Source organism: Bombina bombina, chromosome 2 (genome assembly GCF_027579735.1).
Source record: "Bombina bombina isolate aBomBom1 chromosome 2, aBomBom1.pri, whole genome shotgun sequence".
NCBI classification, from domain to species: Eukaryota; Metazoa; Chordata; class Amphibia; order Anura; family Bombinatoridae; genus Bombina; species Bombina bombina.
This window is the reverse complement of record NC_069500.1, coordinates 567,999,207-568,026,880: the sequence shown is the minus strand read 5'-3', so window position 1 is coordinate 568,026,880 and position 27,674 is coordinate 567,999,207. Positions and strand designations below refer to the sequence as shown.

Here is a 27,674-nt window from a genome sequence, read left to right as displayed (position 1 = left end):
CAATCATTTTTAAGGGTTGAATGTGGTTTATTTGCTACACTTTGCCAGTTCATTATCTATTCTCACTATAATGGTAATATCTAATTACAGTCTTTTAAAAACACTGGGATCAGCCCTGTCCTGATAATCTTCATTAAAACTTTAAATGTACAATTAAATGTACAATTAAAAAAAAACAGTTTCATATGGAGTGGAAAATCACAATGGTGCAAAATTACAATCTATGGAGCAGCTTCTGTCTTGCATCTGTTAACTTCCCTTTGCATAGATCTACTTCCACTGTCAAGGATACTGGCATCACAATAATGTTTCAAAAACATTACTAAACAAACAAATAGAAACTAAACTAATACAATTATTTCTATAACACAGTTCACTCTAAAGTGTGCAAAAGAGAAAAAAAGTGAAAGAAAATGATAATAAAAAGGAGACAACCTTGTTAGCTTTAATATAATGAGATAGGGCCACGAGATGTGATACTTCACATGGACAATAGTGTCTCTTTAAACCCCTTGTGCTGAATCACAGAGTAGGTAAAAAATCCCAACCAAGTGAATAAATTAGAATAATTTGGTCACTAAAAGAAACCAAAGAATTCTAGTGTCATAGGAGCTAATAAAAGCTTAAAATTGTGTTGTGAATATAAACTACTTACTAAGTGAAAATAATGTGCAAATATTAAATGCAACAGATAAATATATCAAATAGAGTGAACGTGACACAAATTTAAAATAATGTGCAGATTCTGCATACATTTAATAACAATATCAAAAGTTTACATATATAAAAGACAAAAAAATAAAAAATATAAAGTAGCAATTGCGTTGCTCAGACGCAGTTACAAGTGCAGTATACAATTTGCAACAATTACTAGAAAAACAAACATCAAATAAGAATCTTTCTGAAGCAATATGAAGTCAGATAAATCCAATTGGTCATCAGAAGAAACAATCTTGTCAAGCCCGAGATAGGATTTTCAGGTCAAGCTGAAACGAAATAAGGAACCGATGAAACAGCAGAAAAGGCACCAGTTTAAGGTCAACACTTTTACTTACATCGGGGTTGGTGATAAGGCGAAAAAGACCCTTAGCGGGTTGAAACGCGTTGCTCTGTTCCTTTAAGTGTTGTGTCCCTCCAAGGCTTCCATAGGATCTGACTTTGGCTACCTGCTCGCAAAGGTGATTTTGGACGAACACTCTGTTCCCATTCATTGCCATATTGAAACGCTGTATTCAAGTGGGTGCCGTCAGCGTCGGAAATTGAGCCAAAGAGAGGGATCCATTTGCCTCATCACCGACCCCGGTGTAAGTAAAGGTGTTGACCTTAAACTGGTGCCTTTTCTGCCGTTTCATTGGTTCCTTATCTCGTTCCAGCTTGACCTGAAAATCCTATCTCGGACTTGACAAGATGGTTTCAATTGGATTTATCCAACTTCATATTGCTTCAGAAAGATTCTTATTTGATGTTTGTTTTTCTAGTAATTGTTGAAAATTGTATACTACACTTGTAACTGCGTCTGAGCAACACAATTGCTACTTTGTATTTTTTATTTTTTATTTTTTTGTCTTTTATATATGTAAACTTTTGATATTGTTATTAAATGTATGCAGAATCTGCACATTATTTTAAATTTGTGTCACATTCACTCTATTTGATATTTTATCTGTTGCATTTAATATTTGCACATTATTTTCACTTAGTAAGTAGTTTATATTCACAACACTATTTTAAGCTTTTATTAGCGCCTATGACACTAGAATTTTTTGGTTTTTTTAGTAACCAAATTATTCTAATTTATTCACTTTGTTTATATAGAGGTTGGAGAGTCCTCTTGTTTTTCATAGGTTTAATAGAGTTTCACAGCGCAGTAACCAATACACCTTTTTAAACCCAAAAAATCCCAACCAACAAAACCCCAGGAAATCCCAGAATGCATCCCAGTCAACGCATTGTTTGCATCTGCACGATTGCCGAGACCAATACTGTCCTATCCTGCGAGACTACTTTAACATAATAAAACACAACTACACACATTTACAGATCACATTTTATAAGATATATTTCCAAAGTGTTGTGGTTTATTTAATGTTTTTCTGTTTTTCTAATGGTTCACGTTTGATATGTGAGATATATATTGAGCCATTTAACACAGTTATATATGTTAAAGTCAGGAATGACCACTGGCAATTGGCTGGAAGGGATAGGTGAATCAAGCCTTAGTTAAAGGGATATGAAACCCCAAAAAATTATTTTGTGATTCAGACAGAGCAAACAATTTAAAAAAAGTTTCTAATTTACTTCTATTATCAAATTTGCTTTGTTCCCATGATATTCTTTGTTGAAGAGATATCTAGATAGTTGTCTGGAGCACTGCATGGCAGGAAATAGTGCTGTAATCTAGTGCTCCAGAAATGGGCTGGCTCCTAAGCATAAAATGAAGAAGAATAGCACTTAACACATTTTATGAATTGACAGAAAATGTAAAAGTCTTTATTTTAAATGCACACACTTGTCTTTGGTTTCTTCATTCTCCTAGTGCTTTTGGAGACAATTGCACATGCGTGTAATTAACATATAACACCTGCGCATGTGCATGTTTAATAATTACTTTTAAAGTAAATCTTATTTTGCTTGTATATTGCCAGAATTCTAGTAATTGTATTTGAAAATACTTTGCTGTTCATTCCAAATTGACTTTTATATCTTTTTAAAATGTAAGTTAATTTGGTTTACTTGTGTGTAAATTAAGTGTTAATGACTGTCTAAATATAATATCAATTATTTTATATACTATTTCTGAAAGAAATGTCAACATTCTTCTTCTAAAGTACTATGCCAGTTTTTAATTATCCATCTTTCTCTTTGGCATTAAATATATGAATATGTAATGAACACAAACTAAATATTGATTTACAGTTTGTAAATTGTAAAATAACTTTCTCATTTGTTCTGACTTGATCTGAGCACGTAAGCAAAAATAACAGGGTCATGTACAGTAGCAGAGAACATAAAATGGTAAATTCTTCTAGCATGAGAAATGTTCCAAGGTCTACATCACTAAATAATAGCTCTTTCTTAAAGGATTACTTTCTGTTATAATTTTTAAGCTAAACAACTAACATATTAAAGTTAATAAACATTAATTAAAACCTACTGATCTATATTTTCTCCAAAACGAAGTTTCATAACGTTGTAAAAGTTATATCTTTTATTCGCCGATGATGTCACGTTATCCTGCCCACTATTTTCAGCACTGTGTGTTCAAAATACTTAAACCAATAACTTTGTGTTTAAAGCGCCATTTTGAAACCTAGGTATTGTAAACGGATTGGTACAGAGCAAAGGATACCCACGGAGTGGGTTTGGAAAACAATTAAATTTGCAAACAAGATTTCTGATATACGGTAGAGATATGTTAATGAAATGCTATTGATAAAACGCGTATTTGGGGTAGTTAGTTAGTAACAGGCATAGAAAATATTTACTTACAGTGGCCCTTTAAGTTGTCAGCAGAGAATTATGGGATATCATAGTGAATAAACATATTAATTCCCATTATTGATATGGGTTAAAACATTATGTTAAATACACACACACACATATATATATATATATATATATATATATATATACACACAATAACCATTTATAAAAAGATAAGTAATAACCCTAAAATCAAATAGCGGGGGGGGCAACACTCACTGGTCTTGTGAATCAAAGGTTTCAAGGTAATCAACCCCTTTTTCAGACGTAACTATCCAATAACATCACTGTATTAAAACATTTGATTCATCACAAGACAAGTGATTGAGTGCCCCGATCCATTATTTGTTTTAGGGGTTATTACTCATCGTATCTATGTTGGGCTCCCTGGTAGTTTATATATCTAGAACTTATTTATCATTTCTGATTAAAAACAAGACTAAAATCTAGGCAAGTTGCTTAAAGGGACATGAAACACACAATTTTTCTTTCATGATTCACAAAGAACATGCAATTATAAACAACTTTCCAATTTACTACTAAGATCTCACTTGCTTCATTCTCTTGATATACTTTGTTGAAAAGCATATCTACATAGGGTCAGGAGTTGGTGATTGGTGGCTGCAAACAAATGCCTCGTGTCATTGGCTCTGTGTGCATTGCTCTTTCTTCAACAAAGGATACCTAAAGAATGAAACAAATTAGATAAAAGAAGTCAATTGTAATGCTGTTTTAATTGTATTATCTATCTCCTAGTTTCTCAACATGTGGTACATGTAACCCTGGGGTACCTGGAGCTTTGATAAGGGATACTTAGTGGCTTGCCCTTTCATTATCTTTTAACCACATACTGGGGCATTTCACTTATTTTTGTCACCTAATAATATTTATGTGCATTTGGGGGTACTTAGGAGAAATATATTTGCCTGATCGGGTACTCGTTACACAAAAGGATGAGAAACACTGCTCTATCTGAATCATGATAGAAAAAAATTGTGTTTCATGTCCCTTTAAGGAAACTTGTTTTTTTTTTTAACTTCTTTAAGATTTTGTCCACATGCTTGGGTCAACTACAACTAATGGCAGAATATACAGGTGCTTACATATTTGTAACATATATGTTAGGATTTGCATGTTCATTTAACCAGAGCTGGACATTTCCACTAGTCCATTATCTTCAGACAAGTCCCTTTACTTAAATGGCCATGAAACCAACATTGTATTCTTTGTTGAAGAGATATCTAGATAGTTAGCATGCAAATGTCTAGAGCACTACATTACAGGAAAAAATGCTGCCATCTAGTGCTCTTGCTAATGTATAACATTCTTGCAAAACTGCTGCCTCATATAGAGCTGCAACTTCTGAACTTACCTTCCTGCTTTTCAACAAAAGATTACAAAAAAAACCAAAGAAAATTAAATACAGTAATAGAGGTTAATTGGAAAGCTGTTTATTCTATCTGAATCATGAGAGAAAAAATTGTGTTTTATGACCTTTTAACATTAAAGGGACAGTCTACTCCAGAATTTATATTGTTTAAAAAGATAAAAATCCCTTTATTACCCATTCACCAGTTTTGCATAACAGACACGGTTATTTTAATATACTTTTTACCTCTGTAATTAACTTGTATCTAAGTCTCTGCAGACTGCACCCTTATTTGAGTTCTTTTGACAGAATTGGATTTTAGCCAATCAGTGTTGACTCCTACGTAACTCCGCGTGCATGAGAACAACATGAACTAATGCCCTCTAGCTGTGAAAAACTCAAAATGCCCTGAGATAAGAGGAGGCCTTCAAGGGCTTAGAAATTAGCATTTGAGCCTACCTAGGTTTGGCTTTTAACAAAGAATACCAAAAGAACAAAGAAAATTTGATGATAAAAGTAAATTGGAAAGTTGTTTAAAATTGCTTGCCCTATCTGAATCATGAAAGTTTAATTTTGATTAGACTGTCCCTTTAAGTCAGGGGTCAGTAACCTTGCCACCCCAGATGTTTCCGAACTACATTTCCCATGATACTCAGCCAGCCTAAAGTGTGCCTGAGAATAATGGGAAATGTAGTTCTAAAACATCTGGGGTGCCAAGGTTGCTGACCCCTGCTCTAAGTAGATACCTTGATTGGTGAACTATAGGGATATTTTCAACCTCTGTTTATGAGATGTCCTTTTGTTTCTGCAGTATGTTTGATTTATCAGAAAGGACATTAACTCAATTTAACAATTTTCAATGTGCAAAGGTTTAATTACAATATATATTTTTGTGTTTATAAAGATTATGAAACAACCTCAAATGACCTTGGTGGAACTACAGATATTGGAAATGGTGTAACGTCAACAGATGTTTCCATTGATGGAAGTGAAGACAGCATCACTGTAAGTTTGTGTCACAAGTTAATACATTTAAATAATGTTAAAAGTGGTGCTGGGTTCAACTACATTAAAACTCACAGATAGCTAAGAAGCAGAACTTAAAGGGGGTTAAGCACCTCTTGCTTTTATGTAAAAGTTGTGCTTTGTTCCACACTCACTGAAGAGACCCAAAAAAAAAAAATTCTGTAACTTAGGTTTTTAAAATGCTACAAATTGCCTAAACCAGCTATGGATCTGCAGCATTATATGTTTACACAAAATATTTTATATATGACTGAGCTTGCAATTTGCCCTTACTCATTCCTTTTCCTAGCTATTTGGCTGTTATTAAGGGTCTGGTAGTTTTTTTTCTAGTAAAAGCTGTAAAATGCAATGTATCTAACTCTCTAGGATAAATGTATTAAGCTGCATTTGCAGCTTTTGAGGCTATGCAGATCTAGCTCCCATAAGCAAGCCTGCAGCCACAAACTGCTTATTTTGCCTTTCTGTCACCTCAGAGGGGGCAAGATCAATCACTCAACACTCACTCAGGGTGATTGACATAACCGGTTGCGTGAGAGCAGGGGCGGTATTGCACAAGAAAGCTCTTGTGCTATGTTTATTTCCAGCATGCAATGCAGCCTAGCAAGTGGCAATCGCAGGTGGATGGATGGATCTTGTACATGGGAACCAGTCCTCCTGCAATCTTGATATAGGTTGCCCTATATCTTTACACATGCATGTGAGCTGATTTATTATCAATAGCGCCTAACTTTTCTACAGTTGTAGGATAAAATTACATTTCCTTCTTATTGGGATTGAACACTGGAAGATTTTGTTTCTACAAACCGTTAGACTATTTTGAGCCAAGTATTACGGCAATAGAATTTGGCAGCGATTTGCAAATCATTAATACTAGTAAATGATAATAATAACATGCATTATATATATATATATATATATATATATATATATATATGTACAGTACTTGACTAAAATAATGAATATTTGTATGTTTTTCCAGGTTTACGTTGTGGTTGGAATTGCAGCGTTAGTTTGCACCGGCTTAGTGATCATGCTAATTATCTTAAAGTTTGGAAGACACTCTAAATTTGGACTAAAAGGTAAGATATAATGTTTAATTCTTTTGCTTCTCTAAATATTGCTCAAACTTACAACTCTTGTCTGCTAAAATGTTCTCTAATTTAGACTGCATACATTTGTTAGTTGAGCAGTTACATTTATAGTGTTTTCTGGCATATAAGGCTTATTTAACATAGAACATGTGACTAGTGGTGTGTTTTTATGTAATATTGCTGCTAACTGTGCATACTAACTTATAATGAATATTAAGCATGGATTATAATGATGTGACAATCATTAAATGCATCCAATTGTTTTGTTCCTGTTAATTTAACATTAGTGATAAGTGGCTGTGAAGACATATTATATAAATGTTGGTTAATTTGTTGAATAGTTTTTGTATGTTTATTGATATAATACATTTACATTTAAAAATAATTAAAAAGCACTGTCTAATGATTTGGGGGAAATTAATTATTTCTAGTATATAGCATTTTGTAATATCCTATTATTCTTGTCTAATTGATTGTTGTATTTGAAAAAATATTTAAAGTTTATTGTATTTATCTAAGTAAAATACCATCCTTCCGTTTTGTATACTTTAGAAATATTACATTTAGACAATAATACATTAGACTGCTCTGGAAATGGTTACATATACACATAAATCCCCCAGTATATTTATGTTCTGTTTCATTTTAGTTGATTAGAGTATCATGATAGCAATATACTATGTATTTTTTAACAGTAAACATTGTTTAGTGACTTAAAGGGACACTGAACCCAATTTTTTTCTTTCATGATTCAGATAGAGCATGCAATTTTAAACAACTTTCTAATTTACTTCTATTATCATTTCTTCTTTGTTCTCTTGCTATTTTTATTTGAAAAAGAAGGCATCTAAGCTAAGGAGCTAGCAAATTATTGGTTCAGAACCATGGACAGCACTTGTTTATTGGTGCTGTCCAATCAGCAAGGACAACCTAGGTTGTTCACCAAAAATGGGCCGGCATCTAAACTTACATTCTTGCTTTTCAAATAAAGATACCAAGAGAATGAAGAAAATTCGATAATAAGACTAAATTAGAAAGTTGCTTAAAATTGCATGCTCTATCTGAATCACGAAAGAAAAAAATTGGGTTCAGTGTCCCTTTAAAAAGGCAAGGAACATTTATTCATTGGCTTTGGATGTTTGGAGTATACCTATAATGGAAAGATATTTTCTAGAGGTTAGAAGTGTTAAAAAGTTGAAATCTTATGGGCTTTCAGAATCATGCTTTAAAATTCTTTAAGGTTTTTTTTTTGTTGGTGTTGTAATAAAAAAGCTTCTCCTTATAGATAGTAAATGTTATGGAAGCTTGTGGGAGACTGGCTGTATTACATTATATTTTGCAAAAATATAGCACAGATCTAGTAAAAGGTGTTTTGTGAAAGCAAAATTTGCATGGCCATAAGTTAAAGATGGTGGCATTTTTTTTCTTAATTTTTAATATAAGTTTATGATGTGCGCATTTAACATCTATCATATCATTTGTACGATTACTGCAATCGTAAATAAACATTCTGATGATTGTTTGTCTTTGTTTCTTGGTGTAAAAGTGTGATTAGAGTAACATTTTTAACTTTTTATTAAACCAGAATATAATGATGTTTATTAATATGTGAACTGAGCATGCTCAAAACATTAACATTATAATACCACATTTGAAAAGTCAAGATGTTCTGTGTAAAACAAACAAAGTTGATGTTTTTTTATGTGAAGGCTGTTGAGTTACTATCCAAAATATCAGAGTGTACTTAAACCCTTTGCTGCACTTGACGACATGTTGTCCAAATCCACACAATGAGTTAAATGCAGATTGCCAAAATGTATTGTCATCCAGGGGGAGACTATTTTTAGAGCTCATCACGCCCCCCACCCACCTCTGCCCTTACCCCCAAATCCCTGGTGGTCCAGTGGGCTGGCATTGCAGGGGGGATCCAGGGATACCAGTGACATCACCACATCGATGTGTGGTGACATAACCAAGCCCGGACATCAGGAAGGGAAAAGGCCGCTCCATAGGATTTAAGTGAGCTGGATGGGGTTAAGTATTTAAACGCTTCATATCCCTCAAGACCCAAAAAAGGCAATCACCTGCTCTCTCAAATGGTGGGTGTCTTGGTGGTATAATATTAAAGCATTTAAAAAATAAAATAAAAATTCCCCACATTTCCTCCCACTGTTTGCAGGATGGGGTATCAAGATACTTATAACAGGTTATCAAAAGTCCTAGAGACCCCCATGACCCTTTGTTTTAACAGTCAGAAGCCCGTCTTTAAAATAAAGCTCCTTTAGGTTTTTATAGACATGCGATGCTTGTGACAATAGTTATCATATGGTGTGTATAAATGTGCATTTATTTGAGTAGAGGCTCATGGAAGCCCCTACGTGCACCTCAAAGTTATATACATATACCCAAAGGGGCTTTTCATTTGTGGATAACCCTCCTTACAACATAGTTTAGAAAACACACACTATTTTTTACAAACTTAAAATATTAATAAAAAATATACATTTTTTACACATTTTGTTGTAAAGTCCCCATGTGTCATGATAAATACATAAAATAATCATATAGTGTGAATCTGCAGGATCTGCTGACCCCCCCCCCCCCCACACACACAATATATAACATGTTTGTTTCTCACTGAAAAAATGACCTACAGTAGGGCTTACATGTGAGCAGCATCTAAAAACTCGCACATGGGTAGGAATGGCTCAGCATTTAAAGGGTTAAATAGCTATTAACACCAGTGCACATTTAACATAACATATACACATAACATATAACATAAAAAATATGGAAAACTATTTAATTATTCATACAAAGATATTAAAATTATATATCAATATATATAGATATATATATATTTGACTTTTTGGTTTGTCCGAAATTTCTCTTGTAAGGTGTATCCAGTCCACGGATCATCCATTACTTGTGGGATATTCTCATTCCCAACAGGAAGTTGCAAGAGGACATCCACAGCAGAGCTGTAATATAGCTCCTCCCCTAACTGTCATAGCCAGTCATTCTCTTGCAACTCTCAACAAGCAAGGACGTTGTAGGAGAGAGTGGTTAAATATAGCTAGTTTATTTTCTTCAATCAAAAGTTTGTTATTTTTAAATAGTACCGGAGTTGTGCTATTTTATCTCAGGCAGTAAATAGAAGAATAATCTGCCTGAGGTTTCTATGATCTTAGCAGGTTGTAACTAAGATCCATTGCTGTTCTCACATGTCTGAGGGGATTACACAGATGAGGTAACTTCAGCGAGAGAATGGCGTGCAGTTTATTCTGCTATCAGGTATGTGCAGTTATAATGTTTTCTAGAGATGGAAAACACTAGAAAATGCTGCTGATACCGGATTAATGTAAGTTAAGCCTGAATACAGTGATTTAATAACGACTGGCATCATGCTTACTCCCAGGGGTAATACCCTTATGATATTTACAATATAAAACGTTTGCTGGCATGTTTAATTGTTTTTATATATGCTTTGGTGATAAAACTTTATTGGGGCCTAGTTTTTTCCACATGGCTGGCTTAAATTTTGACTAGAAACAATTTCCACTGTTGTAGTATAAAAGTTACAGTTGGTGCAGTTAAAATTACAAACTGTGACATCCAGCTTCCCTCAAAGGCCCTCTGAATGCTATAGGACATCTCTAAAGGGCCCAAAGGCTTTCCAAAGTCCTTTATTGGGGAAGGTAGGGCCACAGCTTGCTGTGGCAGTTGGTTGTGACTGTTAAAAAACGTCTATTTCGTTTTGTTTTTTTTATCCGTTTTTTGAACTAAGGGGTTAATCATCCATTTGCAAGTGGGTGCAATGCTCTGTTAGCTTATTATACACACTTTAAACATTTTGTTTGATTTACTGCATTTTTTCACTGTTTTTCAAATTCTGACAAAATTTGTTTCTCTTAAAGGCACAGTACCGTTTTTTATATTTGCTTGTTAACTTGATTTAAAGTGTTTTCCAAGCTTGCTAGTCTCATTGCTATTCTGTATAAACATGTCTGACATAGAAGAAACTCCTTGTTTATTATGTTTAAAAGCCATGGTGGAACCCCCTCTTAGAATGTGTACCAAATGTACTGATTTCATTTTATGCAATAAAAATCATTTTCTGTCTTTAAAAAATGTATCACCAGAGGAATCTGACGAGGGGGAAGTTATGCCGACTAACTTTCCCCACGTGTCAGACCCTTTGACTCCCGCTTAAGGGACTCACGCTCAAATGGCGCCAAGTACATCTAGGGCGCCCATAGCGTTTACTTTACAAGACATGGCGGCAGTCATGGATAATACACTGTCAGCGGTATTAGCCAGACTACCTGAACTTAGAGGTAAGCGAGATAGCTCTGGGGTGAGACAAAATGCAGAGCATACTGACGCTTTAAGAACCATGTCTGATACTGCCTCACAATATGCAGAAGCTGAGGAAAGAGAGCTTCAGTCAGTGGGTGATGTTAATGACTCAGGAAAGATACCTGATTCTAATATTTCTACATTTAAATTTAAGCTTGAACACCTCCGCGTGTTGCTTAGGGAGGTTTTAGCTGCTCTGAATGACTGTGATACCATTGCAGTGCCAGAGAAATTGTGTACACTGGATAAATACTTTGCAGTGCCGGTGTGTACTGATGTTTTTCCAAATACCTAAAAGGTTTACAGAAATTATTAATAAGGAATGGGATAGACCAGGTGTGCCGTTCTCTTCCCCTCCTATTTTTAGAAAAATGTTTCCAATAGACGCCACCACATGGGACTTATGGCAGACAGTCCCTAAGGTGGAGGGAGCAGTTTCTACTCTAGTAAAGCGTACTACTATCCCTGTCGAGGACAGTTGTGCTTTTTTTTTTTTTTTTTTTTAGATCCAATGGATAAAAAATTAGAGGTTACCTTAAGAAAATATTTATTCAACAAGGTTTTATCCTACAGCCCCTTGCATGCATTGCTCCTGTCACTGCTGCTGCGGCATTCTGGTTTGAGTCTCTGGAAGAGGCTTTACAGGTAGCGACTCCATTGGATGACATACTTGACAAGCTTAGAGCACTTAAGCTAGCCAATTCTTTTATTCTGATGCCATTGTTCATTTGACTAAACTAACGGCTAAGAATTCTGGTTTTGCTATACAGGCGCGCAGAGCGCTATGGCTTAGATCATGGTCAGCTGACGTGACTTCAAAATCTAAGCTACTTAACATTCCCTTCAAGGGGCAGACCCTATTCGGGCCTGGTTGAAGGAGATTATTGCTGATATCACTGGAGGAAAAGGTCATGCCCTTCCTCAGGACAGGTCCAAATCTAGGGCCAAACAGTCTAATTTTCGTGCCTTTCAAAACTTCAAGGCAGGTGCGGCATCAACTTCCTCTAATAATAAACAAGAGGGAACTTTTGCTCAATCCAAGACGGTCTGGAGACCAAACCTGACATGGAAAAAAGGTAAGCAGGTAAAAAAGCCTGCTGCTGCCTCTAAGACAGAATGAAAGAACGGCCCCCTATCTGGGAACGGATCTAGTAGGGGGCAGACTTTCACTCTTTGCCCAGGCGTGGGCAAGAGATGTTCAGGATCCCTGGGCGTTGGAAATTATATCCCAGGGATATCTTCTGGACTTCAAAGCTTCCCCCCCAAAAGGGAGATTTCACCTTTCACAATTATCTGCACACCAGATAAAGAGAGAGGCATTCTTACACTGTGTACGAGTCCTCCTAGTTATGGGAGTGATCCATCCAGTTCCAAAGGAGGAACAGGGACAGGGTTTTTACTCAAATCTGTTTGTGGTTCCCAAAAAAGAGGGAACCTTCAGACCAATTTTGGATCTAAAGATCTTAAACAAATTCCTCAAAGTTCCGTCGTTCAAGATGGAAACTATTCGTACCATCCTACCACTGATCCAGGAGGGTCAATATATGACTACAGTGGATCTAAAGGATGCTTATCTTAACATTCCGATACACAAAGATCATCATCGGTTTCTCAGGTTTGCCTTTTAAGACAGGCATTACCAGTTGTAGCTCTTCCCTTGGGATTAGCTACAGCCCCAAGAATCTTTACAAAGGTTCTAGGGTCACTTATGGCGGTCCTAAGGCCGCGGGGCATAGCAGTAGCCCCTTATTTAGACGACATCCTGATACAGACGACAAACTTCCAAATTGCCAAGTCTCATACGGACGTAGTACTGGCATTTCTGTGGTCGCATGGGTGGAAAGTGAACGAGGAAAAGAGTTCTCTATCCCCACTCACAAGAGTTTCCTTCCTAGGGACTCTGATAGATTCTGTAGAAATGAAAATTCACCTGACGGAGTCCAGGTTATCAAAGCTTCTAAATTCCTGCCGGGTTCTTCATTCCATTCCGCGCCCTTCGGTGGTTCAGTGTATGGAAGTAGTCGGCTTAATGGTAGCGGCAATGGACATAGTGCCGTTTGCACGCTTACATCTCAGACCGCTGCAACTATGCATGCTCAGTCAGTGGAGCGGGGATTACACAGATTTGTCCCCTCAACTGAATCTGGACCAAGAGACCAGGGATTCTCTTCTCTGGTGGCTATCTCGGGTCCATCTGTCCAAAGGTATGACCTTTCGCAGGCCAGATTGGACAATTGTTACGACAGATGCGAGCCTTCTAGGTTGGGGTGCAGTCTGGAACTCCCTGAAGGCTCAGGGATCGTGGACTCAGGAGGAGTCTCTCCTTCCATTAAATATTCTGGAACTAAGAGCGATATTCAAGGCTCTTCAGGCTTGGCCTCAGTTAGCAACTCTGAGGTACATCAGATTTCAGTCGGACAACATCACGACTGTAGCTTACATCAACCATCAAGGGGGAACGAGAAGTTCCCTAGAGATGTTAGAAGTTTCAAAAATAATTCGCTGGGCAGAGATTCACTCTTGCCACCTATCAGCTATCCATATCCCAGGTGTAGAGCACTGGGAGGCGGATTTTCTAAGTCGTTAGACTTTTCATCCGGGAGAGTGGGAACTCCATCCGGAGGCATTTGCACAACTGATTCATCGTTGGGGCAAACCAGAACTGGATCTCATGGCGTCTCGCCAGAACGCCAAGCTTCCGTGTTACGGATCCAGGTCCAGGTATCCCAAGGCGACACTGATAGATGCTCTAGCAGCGCCCTGGTCTTTCAACCTGGCTTATGTGTTTCCACCGTTTCCTCTGCTCCCTCGACTGATTGCCAAGATCAAGCAGGAGAGAGCATCGGTGATTCTGATAGCACCTGTGTGGCCACGCAGGACCTGGTATGCAGATCTAGTGGACATGTCATCCTTTCCACCATGGTCTCTGCCTCTGAAACAGGACCTTCTACTTCAGGGTCCTTTCAACCATCCAAATCTAATTTCTCTGCGGCTGACTGCCTGGAGATTGAACGCTTGATTTTATCAAAGTGTGGCTTCTCCGAGTCAGTTATTGATACCTTAAGACAGGCACGAAAGCCTGTCACCAGGAAAATTTACCATAAGGTTTGGCGTAGATATCTTTATTGGTGTGAATCCAAGGGTTACTCATGGAGTAAGATCAGGATTGCTAGGATATTATCTTTTCTCCAAGAAGGTTTGGAAAAAGGATTGTCAGCTAGTTAAGCGTCTGGCAGATGTTCCAGACGTTCAGGCATTTTGTCAGGCTTTAGTTAGAATCAAGCCTGTGTTTAAACCTGTTGCTCCACCATGGAGCTTAAACTTGGTTCTTAAGGTTCTTCAAGGAGTTCCGTTTGAACCTCTTCATTCCATAAATATCAAGCTTTTATCTTGGAAAGTTCTTTTTTTGGTAGCTATTTCCTCGGCTCCTAGAGTCTCTGAGCTATCTGCCTTACAATGTGATTCTCCTTATCTGATGTTTTATACGGATAAGGTAGTCCTGCGTACCAAACCTGGGTTCTTACCTAAGGTGGTATCTAACAAGAATATCAATCAAGAGATTGTTGTTCCATCCTTGTGTTACACAATTTGGACGTGGTCCGTGCTTTAAAGTTTTACTTACAAGCTACTAAAGATTTTCGTCAAACATCTGCTTTGTTTGTTGTCTACTCTGGACAGAGGAGAGGTCAAAAGGCTTCGGCAACCTCTTTTTCTTTTTGACTAAGAAGCTTAATCCGCTTAGCCTATGAGACTGCTGGACAGCAGCCTCCTGAAAGGATTACAGCTCATTCCACTAGAGCTGTGGCTTCCACTTGGGCCTTTAAAAATGAGGCTTCTTTTGATCAGATTTGCAAGGCGACGACTTGGTCTTCGCTTCATATTTTTTCAAAATTTTACAAATTTGATACTTTTGCTTCTTCGGAGGCTATATTTGGGAGAAAGGTTTTACGGGCAGTGGTTCCTTCCATTTAAGTTCCTGCCTTGTCCCTCCTTTCATCCGTGTACTTTAGCTTTGGTATTGGTATCCCACAAGTAATGGATGATCCGTGGACTGGATACACCTTACAAGAGAAAACACAATTTATGCTTACCTGATAAATTTATTTCTCTTGTGGTGTATCCAGTCCACGGCCCGCCCTGTCATTTTAAGGCAGGTCATTTTTAAATTTAAACTACAGTAACCACTGCACCCTATGGTTCCTCCTTTCTCGGCTTGTTTTCAGTCGAATGACTGGCTATGACAGTTAGGGGAGGAGCTATATTACAGCTCTGCTGTGGGTGTCCTCTTGCAACTTCCTGTTGGGAATGAGAATATCCCACAAGTAATGGATGATCCGTGGACTGGATACACCACAAGAGAAATAAATTTATCAGGTAAGCGTAAATTGTGTTTTTCTTACCGAATATTTGGGGATATTCTTTTCCCCGAATATTCGTTGCCTGCACTAATGAATGTAAATGTTCAAAGCTACAGGTAAGCATGATCTGGAGAGTGCGCTAGCCCAATCCTCTTCTTGCCAAAGACCCAGCCGCACTAACAGCAGGCTTATTTAATTCCGAGGACCTGCACTAACCAGAGCATACTAAGCCTCTTGTTAGTGCAGCCGGTGCTCTGGCAAGAAGTGGTTGAGGTTATATCAGGTTAGTGCACAACATAAGTATTAACCCCATAAATTAAGTTAATGGGACACTGAACCCAATTTTTTTCTTTCATGATTCAGAAAGAGCATGCAATTGTAAGCAACTTTCTAATTTACTCCTATTATCAATTTTTTTTTTCGTTCTCTTGATATCTTTATTTGAAAAAGAAGGCATTTAAACTTTTTTGGTTCAGTACTATGGACAGCACTTTTTTATTGGTGGATGAATTTATCCACCAATCAGCAAGGACAACCCAGGTTGTTCACTAAAAATGGGCCAGCATCTAAACTTACATTCTTGCATTTCAAATAAAGATACCAAGAGAATGAAGAAAATTTGATAATTAGAAATTAGAAAGTTGCTTAAAGTTTCATGCTCTATCTGAATCACGAAAGAAAAAATTTGGGTTCAGTGTCCCTTTAAAGGAAACAAATGAATAATGACAATTGTTTTCTGGTGCAATCATTTGGATATTCCTTTTCATCAAGAATGTAAATTTGTACAATAATGAATGCACAGCTCTAGTATATATAAACAAATATAAACTTTTTTGAATTTATTGAAATGAATACTAAAAACTTTTAAAAATATTTTGTTCAACTCTCATCATACCTCTCCCAATCATACCATCTAAATATATATTAAGTTAACCAAGCTTTTAAACCTTAAAAAATGTTCTATCCCATGAATCACATTTAATTGTAAGCTCCCTTAATTTGGCCACTCAAATTTTTAACTGTATATGTAATTCAAAACGGTTATACTGTGTGGTGTATTATCTGCTAACTGTAGCATTATAGTATTTACTATATGTATCTAATATAAATAGTAGTTATTTATAGTCTAGTGTATTCATGAAGTATGCACCCTTCAGCGTCTCTCTGCCCCCATGGCGTTCTCTCCTCTCACTTAACACTCACTTAAAGGGGTACTAAACCCACAATTTTTTCATTTGTGGTTCGGACAGAGCATGCAATTTTAAGCAACTTTTTAATTTACTCCTATTATCAATTTTTCTTCGTTCTCTTGGTATCTTAGCCTATGAGCCCAGCTGTTTGTAGTTCACCTTCATAAGAGCCGACTACAACAGTGCAACTCTCGGCAGGACCCTCTATCCATTTGATCCCTGTAATCGTTTTTTATACCACCCATGTTCATAGCACTGTGGAACCTGTTGGCGCTCTACAAATACCTGATAATATCTTTATTTGAAAAGCAGGAATGAAAGCTTAGGAGCTGGCCCATTTTTGGTTCAGGACCCTGGATAGCGCTTGCTGATTGTTGGCTACATTTAGCCGCCAATCTGCAAGCGCTACCCAGGTGCTGAAATTAAAATAGGGCGGCTCCTTAGCTTTCATTCCTGCTTTATCAAATAAAGTTACCAAGAGAACAAAGAAAATTTGATAATAGGATTAAATTAGAAAGTTGCTTAAAGTTGCATGCTTTATCTGAATCACAAAAGAAAAAATGTGGGTTTAGTATCCCTTTAAGTGAGTCCCCTTCACTTGCTTTAAACTGTCGATCCTTTGCTACTTACATCTTTTTTCTTCCATATACATTGTATAGCTTGCATTTCAATTATTTGCTGAAACATATCATTTAAAGGATCATTAAAATCAATCAATTTCATTCACACATATTAATTGATTAAAAAATGATAAAGGTTATTCTTTATTTTGAGAAAAAACACAGGAACCTGTTCCTTAGTATAGAAGCTCACTGGTTAATAAGGAAAAGTCTCACAGCTCCATTGGTGGGAACAACATGCTCCATAAGCATCATTTTCAGCATATAAACAAACAATGCAATACACATAGGCTAACTATGCAATCTGTTGTAATCAGTTAGGTCAATTCAGAAAAAAATACAAAGGCTTAGTATATGCACAAGACTGTCTAGAAGATTCATGAATGCTACATTTAGAAATATGGACAAGCTAGATGGGTTTTCCGGCTCTTATCTGTGTTTCTATAGTTAAACTTGTGTGCTTTTGGACATATATACTGCAATCGCATGTTCATTGTTTTTTTACTTGGTTGTATTAAATCATCTCTGACCATAGATAATTCTGCATCATTCTCTTCATATACAAACTGTGTACTGACTAGATATATGGTGTTTGCTCAGTGTTGTACAATTGTTTCCTGGGAGTTAAATTATACCTCTGAATATATACTGGAATACATCTTCATGTAAATTTCAAAGAGATTAAGAACAAACATTTTCTTAAAATATCCAGATAGCTGGAGAAACATTCTTAAGTGATAAATTCTGCTTGATTTGTGTGCCTGAGAATGGCTTTGTGATTTAACTGAATATTATTTCTATATGAATTAGACATGTGCATCTGGGTGTTTTGTTGTAAAATGCTGAATATGTCCATCGCCAGCAGCATTCAGCTCTTTTCAAAGCCAGATTTCTTCTTCTGCAAGTGCAACATACAAACACCTGGATTTGCACAGATCTTTGTATGATGCACTTTCACAAGGAGAAATCCGGTTCTAAAAAGAGTCGAATTCCGTTGGCGGTGGCCATATTCAGCATTTGTTTTACAGTAAAACACCTGAACGTGCATGTCTACTATGAATACTGTGACAAGTTATAAAACTGGAGCGCTTTACTTATTTATTGCTCTTAGTTCTCTCATTGTAAATGAGTATTATTATTTTTTTTAGTTTAAATGGCACATTTTCTATCATGTTTTACTAAGTACTTTTTTAACAGTAGAGCAATCTAGATACGTTGATGATACATGCGCCTGAGCCTCCGTTATTCAGTGTGTAGGGAATTCATTATAACTGCATATTTATACTTAGATACATATTAAAATATGTGGCAGTACTTGGCTCATTAGAATTAAGGCCAAATATGGCGTGTCTAAGAAAACAGGACAAAAGTTTGTAAAAATTGACATAATTTGCCAAATTTGTTATATCATTTTATTTGTATTTGTTTTTGGTCTAATCTTATATTTATCATAATTTTTTTTTATTAAATCATTAATATTTTGTAAGCATCTACACACTTGGAATCATAAATTAACATTCTGATGTACTTATTAAAAGGGACATAAAACTCAAAATTTTTCTTTAATAATTCATGTGGATAATACAATTTTAAACAACATTCCAGTTGACTTATATTATCTAATTTGCTTTATTCTTTGGATATCCTTTGTTGAAGAAATAACAATGCACATGGCTGAGCCAATCACACAAGGCATCTGTGTGCAGCCACAATTAGCAGCTGCTGAACCTATTTAGATATGCTTTTCAACAAAGGCTATAAAGAGAATGAAGCAAATTAGAAAATACTAGTAAATTGGAAAGTCGTTTAGAATGGCATGCTATTTCTAATTCATGGAAAAAAAGACATTTGGGTTTCATGTCCCTTTTAGTTATTGCATTTTATAGTTTAAAAGTGTGATTTGAACTACATTTTTATCTTTAAAAAACAAAAAAACAAAAAACATTTTAAATATTTTCTTAGCATACAAATGTCCCATTCTGACAGCTTCTAACACTAAAAAATACCTGTATGAACATCTAAGATATAATTCTTGAAACAAACAAATGTTTTTGTTTTTTCAATCAATCAATCAAGGCAAAAATCTGACTGAAACAAAATTTCTAATGAGTTGGAATACCTCTGTGGCTTTGGGGCCGATTCCGTGTGAGCCTTCAGGAAAACATAAGTTAAGAAGCAGCGGTCTTAAGATGCGATCAGGATGATTGACACCCCCTGCTAGCGGTTCATTGGCCGCAAATCTGCAGGGGGCAGTATTGCACAAGTATTTCACTAGAAATGCTTGTGCAATGATAAATACCGACAGCGTATGCTGTCGGCATTTATCGATGTTGGGCGGACATTATATGCTACAGCGGATCATGTCCACTCGAACATGATAAATTGGCCCCATTGTCTCTATGCAACATATTGGTGTCTATAATAAGATTCAAAGCCAGTGGACTATCAAATTAAATTGCATTTTTTTTATTTTAAATGTCACACTCTGTCTTAGTCACAACTGTTTTATTTTGACTTCTATGTCTCTTTGACGATTTTAGAATGTTTAACCGTTCTCCTCCCTGCAGTCGTCTTTGTCTGCTTTGTGTTATCTCAAAATGTATTCTGCAGAAGGCGCTTTATCCAGTTTGCACTTTATATCAGGCTAGAGTTGTGATTCAGAGGATTTATTAGTCTCAGTGGCTCAGTAGAGAGAATGTAATAGAGGTTCTGTGACATTAGTCATGTCTTTAATCAATTTGATTAGGTTTTTTTTTTGTTTTGTTTTTTTTGTTCATGACTTAAACAGAGAAACTAATCATTACCTAAACTTTAAAGCAGGGGATAGAAAATAGGAAATGTATGGCATGCCCTAGAGATTCACAACCTAAGTTCATATTAACATCTCATATTCACAACACCAGATGTACTGAGTAAATTCTTATAAATGAAAAGAGAGCTGCTCTTGGTAGGACATAGGTAAGAGGGAGCATGACACAAAAAAGGATATATCTATTTCCTTTCCTACATCTACTCTATATCTGAGGGCCTGCTAATGGTTATGGTCTTGCAGCTGGCAGCAGAAGTGCAAGCTGTTGCCTCAGCTGGGAAGACCTTGCAGATCTTTTTTCATTTGAACTTTTATGTGACTCACACTGAGCATTTTTAAATATTTAACTACTCCCTGGAGAATTGCAGTCAATTTGTTCAGGGCAAGATAGGTTGAGGGTTTAATCTTCTTCAATTGAATTAAGAAACACTTTGAAACCGATTGTATTCCGCTTATCATAACAACAGCGATTTTGACCCTATTTTATGTGTTTCCTAAACCTGTTGTCTAGTTTTGCCATATTTTGTTTTAAATGTGTGTTACTTACCAGTGATAATAGTATTGATCCATATGAAATGGCAGGAGGGAGGCTGCTGTCAATACTGATGGCAAATTGAAGAACACATATTAAACTTATGGTTGGGAAAACAATTAAAAAAAAAAAAAGCACCTATTATAAAGAAGTAAAAATTATACAATACATTTATATTATATATAATGTCCAGTATAATATGTTAAGATGAATAAGGGGAATATGCAAAGTAAAGTATAAAAATAAACAAAAAACCTAAGCAACATAGCACATAAACATATGACTTTTATTTAACCTTTAGCTACTTTTATGTTAAATATTCCATGCTTTGCACTTCTTTTAGCTGTGCTATGCATCAAGATTCTGAGGTAAGATTACAAGTCGCGCGGCAAATCAGTTGTGAAAACACCGTGGGCGTTAAGGTTTTTGCGGATTTGGGGTTGTGCAGCTATTACAAGTTGCAAAATAACTTAAAAATGGAAAAGGAACAGAGGCGCCAAACATGGCCTAGTAACGTCAGGGCACCAACCCACACAGGACCAACAGATTAGTATATACTCACAAGTGAGGCGCACCCAAACGGTGCTATTGATGCAGACTGGAACTAAAACAGTGGCCCAGCTCACTGATCTCCACCAGTCAAAACTCCAACTCCAGGTAATCCTTAGTAAGGCAGATAGATTATATCCTAAAAGGACAAGAGGAAGGCACAAACATAGCCCAGTAACGTTTGAACCAAGGAGAGATAGTGTTTAAAGGTTACACTTACAAGAGGTGAAGCACCACCAGGTGCAATATCAGCAGTACTGGGACCTCTCAGCCGCCCAGTGGACTGTAGAATCCAGTCAACAGGATCAGGATGGTTCCAACTTGAGCAAGGAAAAAATCCAGCAAAAGAAATATACTGTCCCCACAAAAGCAGGATAAATTATAGTAGCAAGTGTATAATGTTAAAATACTTTATTAAAAACGTTTCTCAGCCACACAGGGCTGTTTCCTCAGGCTATGATCTAGAAACGTTTTTAATAAAGTATTTTAACATTATACACTTGCTACTATAATTTATCCTGCTTTTGTGGGGACAGTATATTTCTTTTGCTGGATTTTTTCCTTGCTCAAGTTGGAACCATCCTGATCCTGCTGACTGGATTCTACAGTCCACTGGGCGGCTGAGAGGTCCCAGTACTGCTGATATTGCACCTGGTGGTGCTTCACCTCTTGTAAGTGTAACCTTTAAACACTATCTCTCCTTGGTTCAAACGTTACTGGGCTATGTTTGTGCCTTCCTCTTGTCCTTTTAGGATATAATCTATCTGCCTTACTAAGGATTACCTGGAGTTGGAGTTTTGACTGGTGGAGATCAGTGAGCTGGGCCACTGTTTTAGTTCCAGTCTGCATCAATAGCACCGTTTGGGTGCACCTCACTTGTGAGTATATACTAATCTGTTGGTCCTGTGTGGGTTGGTGCCCTGACGTTACTAGGCCATGTTTGGCGCCTCTGTTCCTTTTCCATTTTTCAGATCACGATACATCAGGATGACCGTCCTATGACAGAGAGCTTCCTCATACCGTTATTATAGGACTGTTGCTTTGGACATTACTGTGATTCTCGCGTATGCTCACATCTAGACATCTGAATTTGTCTATCTGGGTGATTTCATTATATATTGTATGTACTATTATCACCACCTATTGTTGTTTTTCTGTGTTGCATATCAATTAGGTATAGATAGCGCCCCCTATGAGTGTGGTGTATAAATTGTATGCACCACTCTCTTATATTTCTTTTTGCAAAATAACTTATTTTGCATGCTCATTAACCCGCGTAGTCCAAACAGCCAAATTGCATGCACGTTCACGTATTCCCCATAAAAGTCAATGGAGAAGACAAATAGAAAAAAACATAACACTAAAACCCTATTCTGTTGCACAAAGCCCATGATGTATTCTCCTCGAAAAGTGTACATGAAAATGCGAATATTTAATATTGCGAAAATTGTAGCGGAATATGTTCTATTTATTTATAAATAAATATTTCTCTATATATGTGATGATTTTTTGGACTGATATATCTATTTATAGTATTTATATATATTCTGTGCAATATTTTTTTAAATTATTTTTATTAGACAGTGTTAAAGGGACAGTCAAGTATAAATTAAACTTTCATTATTCAGATAGGACTTTTAATTTTAATTGACTTTCCAATTTACTTTTATCATCAAATTTGATTTTTTCTCTTGGTATTCTTAGTTTAAACTAAACATAGGTAGGCTCATATGCTAATTTCTAAGCCTTTGAGGGCTGCCTCTTATCACATGCTTTTTAAATCTCTTTTCAACACAAAGAGACAGAAAGTACACGTGGGCTATATAGATAACACTGTGTTCAGGCACTGAAAGTTATTTAAGATCTAGCACAATACAATGCTAAATTTAAGACAATAGATAATAAACAGTCACAGTCATGTGATCAGGGGGCTGGAAGAAGGTTCCTAGATACAAGGTAATCACAGAGGTAAAAAGTGTATTAATATAATTGTGTTGGTTATGCAAAACTGGGGAATGGGTAATAAAGGGATTAACTATCTTTTAAAACAATAACAATTCTATGGTAGACTGTCCCTTTAATATGAGTGTAACTGTACTTTAAAATGTATTTTTTAAGTATTTTGTGAAACATGTTGCGCAAAACTGTTAACTACAGCTCTTCGAGCGCAGAAAGGATTGTTGCGTAAAAGGCGAATGCACACGCACAATTTTGTAAGACTTGCAATAGCTGTACAATGGAAATTGATTGCGAATAGACCATATAGCACGGAAAACTCATAACGCGCTACTTGCAATCTTGTCCTGAGCATTTTCATATGGGAACATTTTCAGTTTAACTCTTTCAGTGCCATATCAGCAGTAGTGTATATAATAGTAATCTGCATTCTATAAAATTAGCAATCAGTGCTTAAATGTAGCAATGCTACTTTGGAGCATTATATCTTGAAAAAGCTTTAAAAAATGTTGACGTTTGCTTGTGAGCATTTTATCAGATACCCTTTGTTACACACAAGGCATCTGTAGGATGTTTTCGTCTAGGCAAAGCAGCAAAAGTATGCACCAGCAATGAACACAGTTAAAGGGACAATGTACTTTAACATTGGTTTCCTCTTGTTTCCTCTTGGGCTGAGCTTGCAGGGAGAGCAGACCTCATTAGGTTATCTTTCTATGTTTACATAAAACCCTCTGTACCTTACCTCTCTCTCTGTAGTAGTGAAACCAATACTTAGGGCCCAATTCTATAAAACTCTCTGGGCAGGTGAAATTTGCCAGTGCTTCTATTTCCCTAGTGGAATTCTTTAAAGTCCCTCTTTACTCTGAAATAATGTTTCTCTCTAAGGGGCATATACTGCATTTTTGTATGGGAAGGAGATCCATACATTACAAAAGTCCACAATGAAAATCATAATTCAAAACCTAGGTTCTAGCTGTTAATTGGTGGCTGCATATATATATATTGATTGTGATTGGCACATTGGTGGCTGCATATATATATATATATATATATATATATATATCGATTGTGATTGGCACATTGGTGGCTGCATATATATTGATTGTGATTGGCACATTGGTGCCTGCATATATATATCGATTGTGATTGGCACATTGGTGGCTGCATATATATATCGATTGTGATTGGCACATTGGTGGCTGCATATTTATATTGATTGTGATGCACTAATGGTTTAAAACTGAACACATGGGGGACCATGTGTTCAGTTAGAAACCATTAGTGCATTGCTGCTTCTTCAACAAATGATACCAAGAGAATGAAAAAATTAGATAATAAAAGTAAATTGTTTAAAATTGTATTCTCTATCTGAATCATGAGAGAAAAAAATTGGGTTTTATGTCCCTTTAAGGAAAATAAAACCCATTTTTTTCTTTTTTGATTCAGATAGAACATACAGTTTTAAACAACTTTATAATTTACTTCTATTATCAAACTTTCTTCAGTTTCTTGTTAATTTTTGTTAAAAAGCAGGAAGGTAAGTTCAGGAGTGTGCTTGCATTTTCAGCACTATAAGGCAGCCATTTTGCAAGAATGTTATATATTAGCAAGAGCACTAGATGGCAGCACTGTTTCCTGTGACGTAGTGCTCCAGACATGTGCACACTACCTATCTAGATATCTCTTCAACAAAGAATAATAAGAGAATGAAGCAATTTTATTAATAGAAGTAAACTGGAAACTTTTTTTACATTATATTTTCTGAATAATGAAAGAAATTTTTGGTTTCATGTCCCTTTAAGGTGCATCAAATACTGTATCAACATTTTTCACCAAAAATCGTATTTTAGCAACAAAAAAATTTGTATGTAAATTACACAGTAATAAATTGTATTAAATATGCACAGCATAAATTGTAATTTAATTACACTGGATGTGCTAAAAACACAGAAATTTGTACTTATAAATACAAAATACAAAGCGTAATTGTTTTTTTATTGTAAAATAGGCTGAACATGGGCGTTCTATGGGCGCATATGAAATATTTCCTCAAATCCCAGCATAATTCTGTAAAGATTTCCGCGCTACAGATCTCACTGTTGATTTTTGCAAATTAAAAAGTGGTGACTCACAATACTAATTACTCTGAAAGGAAAACCTATGGATATGAAAATAACAAAGATTTTAAGAAACAGTGCACTGAAAATAGTGTAATTTGTATTAGGCGTAATATTAAAGTTTAAACATACGCCAAGGTCTGCTCTTCCTTGTTTTCCAGCCCCTTTCACTGGGTGTCCCAGCCTATCCTCATCATCAGTGCTAAACCTGGAGCTGCTAAGTAAGTTTTTAAATATTTTATACTGGATTTTTAGATCAGTATCTGTGTATATTCTTCTTTATAGTAGTGTCTATTACATGCAATTATGTAAACATTGGTTTATAATGTCCATTTAAAGGGACAAGAAACTTCAAAATTTTCTTTCATTATTTGGATAGAACATACAATTTTAAGCAACTTTCTAATTTACTTCTATTATCAAATTTGCTTCATTCTCTTGTTATTCTTTGCTGAAGGAACAGCATTGCACTACTGGCAGTTAGATGAACACATCTAGTTAGCCAATCACAAGTGACAAATGTGTGCAGGCACCAATCAGCTGCTAGCTCCCACTAGTGTAGGACATGTGCATATTCTTTTTCAACAATGGACACCAAGAGAACGAAAAAAAATTTGAAAATAGAAGAAAATTTAAAAGTGTCTTAAAATGATGTGCTCTATCAGAATCATGCAAGTTTAATTTTGACTTTCCTATCCCTTTAAGCAAAGACAGTTTAAAAAGCTAACTTAAAGAAACATCTCCAAGATGGCTCTTTTATAAATGTAAATTGGTCATAAAGCCATCCATTACATCTGCTTGTATATCCAAAGTCAGTTAAAGGGGCATCAAAGCCAAAATGTTTATTTCATGACTCAGATAGAGCATACATTTGTAAACAACTTTCCAATATACTTCTATTATCATTTTTTCCTAATTCTCTTGACATCCTTTCTTGAAGAAGCAACAATACACTATTGAGAGATAGCTGAACACATCAGTAAGTCATTCACAAGAGGCATATATGTGCAGCCACCAATCAGCAGCGATCTCACAGCTCCCGAGCCTACCTAGATATACTTTTCAACAAAGGATAAAAAAAGGAACTAAGCAAATGAGATAAAATAAGTAAATTGGAAAGTTGTTTAAAATTGTATGCTCTATCTGAATAATGAAAGAAAACATTTGGGTTTAATATCCCTTTAAAATCTGTTATTAAAAACAAATAATCAACTTGCTAGTAGCGTTACAACAATTTGGCTATCCATAAATAACCAGCTTGCAAAAGATCTGCCAAATTCAGCTACATTAGTAATAGTTCAAATTGTATACTCTGCACCTGCTCACTTACTATAATTAGGACTTAACAACCTAATCATAGCAAGTCTCAGGTGTAACTATTTATTAGATACACCTGCTACAAATTAATTAAAGGAGTTTTCATTAATAAGTTAAACAATAAATACACATATTATTTAAATTTATACTTTCAGATACAAATATACTTTTTTAAGCACAATTCCCATTAGTTAGGATTAAAATAAATAAATAAATAAATACACATATAAATAAATACAGCAACTAATTTTATATTGTCACTTCAACTGCAAAATATATCAAAATGTTTTAGCCAACAGATAGATGCTTTAAAGCTTATTTAAAGTTTGTTGAAAGGTCTCTAACAAGCTGTTTAATTCTGCTAAATTCCAGGTTGGTTAAAACCAGTTTTATTACTCAACAAGTACAAAAAAAATATAGAATTTCTAGACATTTAAGCAACTTGATTCAGTCAAATCGTATTGACTTCTGGAAAACTGGATATTTATGAATAGCCTTCATGGTGTGAACTAAAAACAGTAAATAAATATAGTAACCTGAATATGATATGCAATGTGTTTTTTTACACAAAGTACAAATTAGATTATATTTATTAAATCTCAATACATCCAAAAATATTTTGTTTAAATTCATTTTAAAGAGATAAAATTGTATCACTTGCAGTTCAGTTTTATTTTGCTTCTATATTCTGAATGTAAATTGTAACCCTCTAGGGATATTGTAAGTATATAAATCCCAGAGTATTTGAGTTTGCTTTTAAAACAACTAATTGTTATTCACTGAACTAAATTAGACATGTATTATGCTTCATTTCATACAGTATGTAATGCAGCTAAAATAGATGATACTGATGTGTGTCATCTGAGTTATGGGAAACAGAGCAAAAGACTGAAAAACT

General features: G+C 35.7%; 1 protein-coding gene across 1 annotated transcript in view; it reads left to right on the top strand.

Moving 5' to 3' along the window:
• The window catches only part of NTRK2 (neurotrophic receptor tyrosine kinase 2), a 389,365-nt gene that overhangs the window by 114,648 nt on the left and 247,043 nt on the right, over positions 1–27,674 (top strand). Inside the window, exons 9-10 of the mRNA XM_053702438.1 lie at positions 5,757–5,857; positions 6,858–6,957. Coding sequence (XP_053558413.1) covers positions 5,757–5,857; positions 6,858–6,957 — 201 coding nt within the window. The remainder of the gene's footprint in view (positions 1–5,756; positions 5,858–6,857; positions 6,958–27,674) is intronic.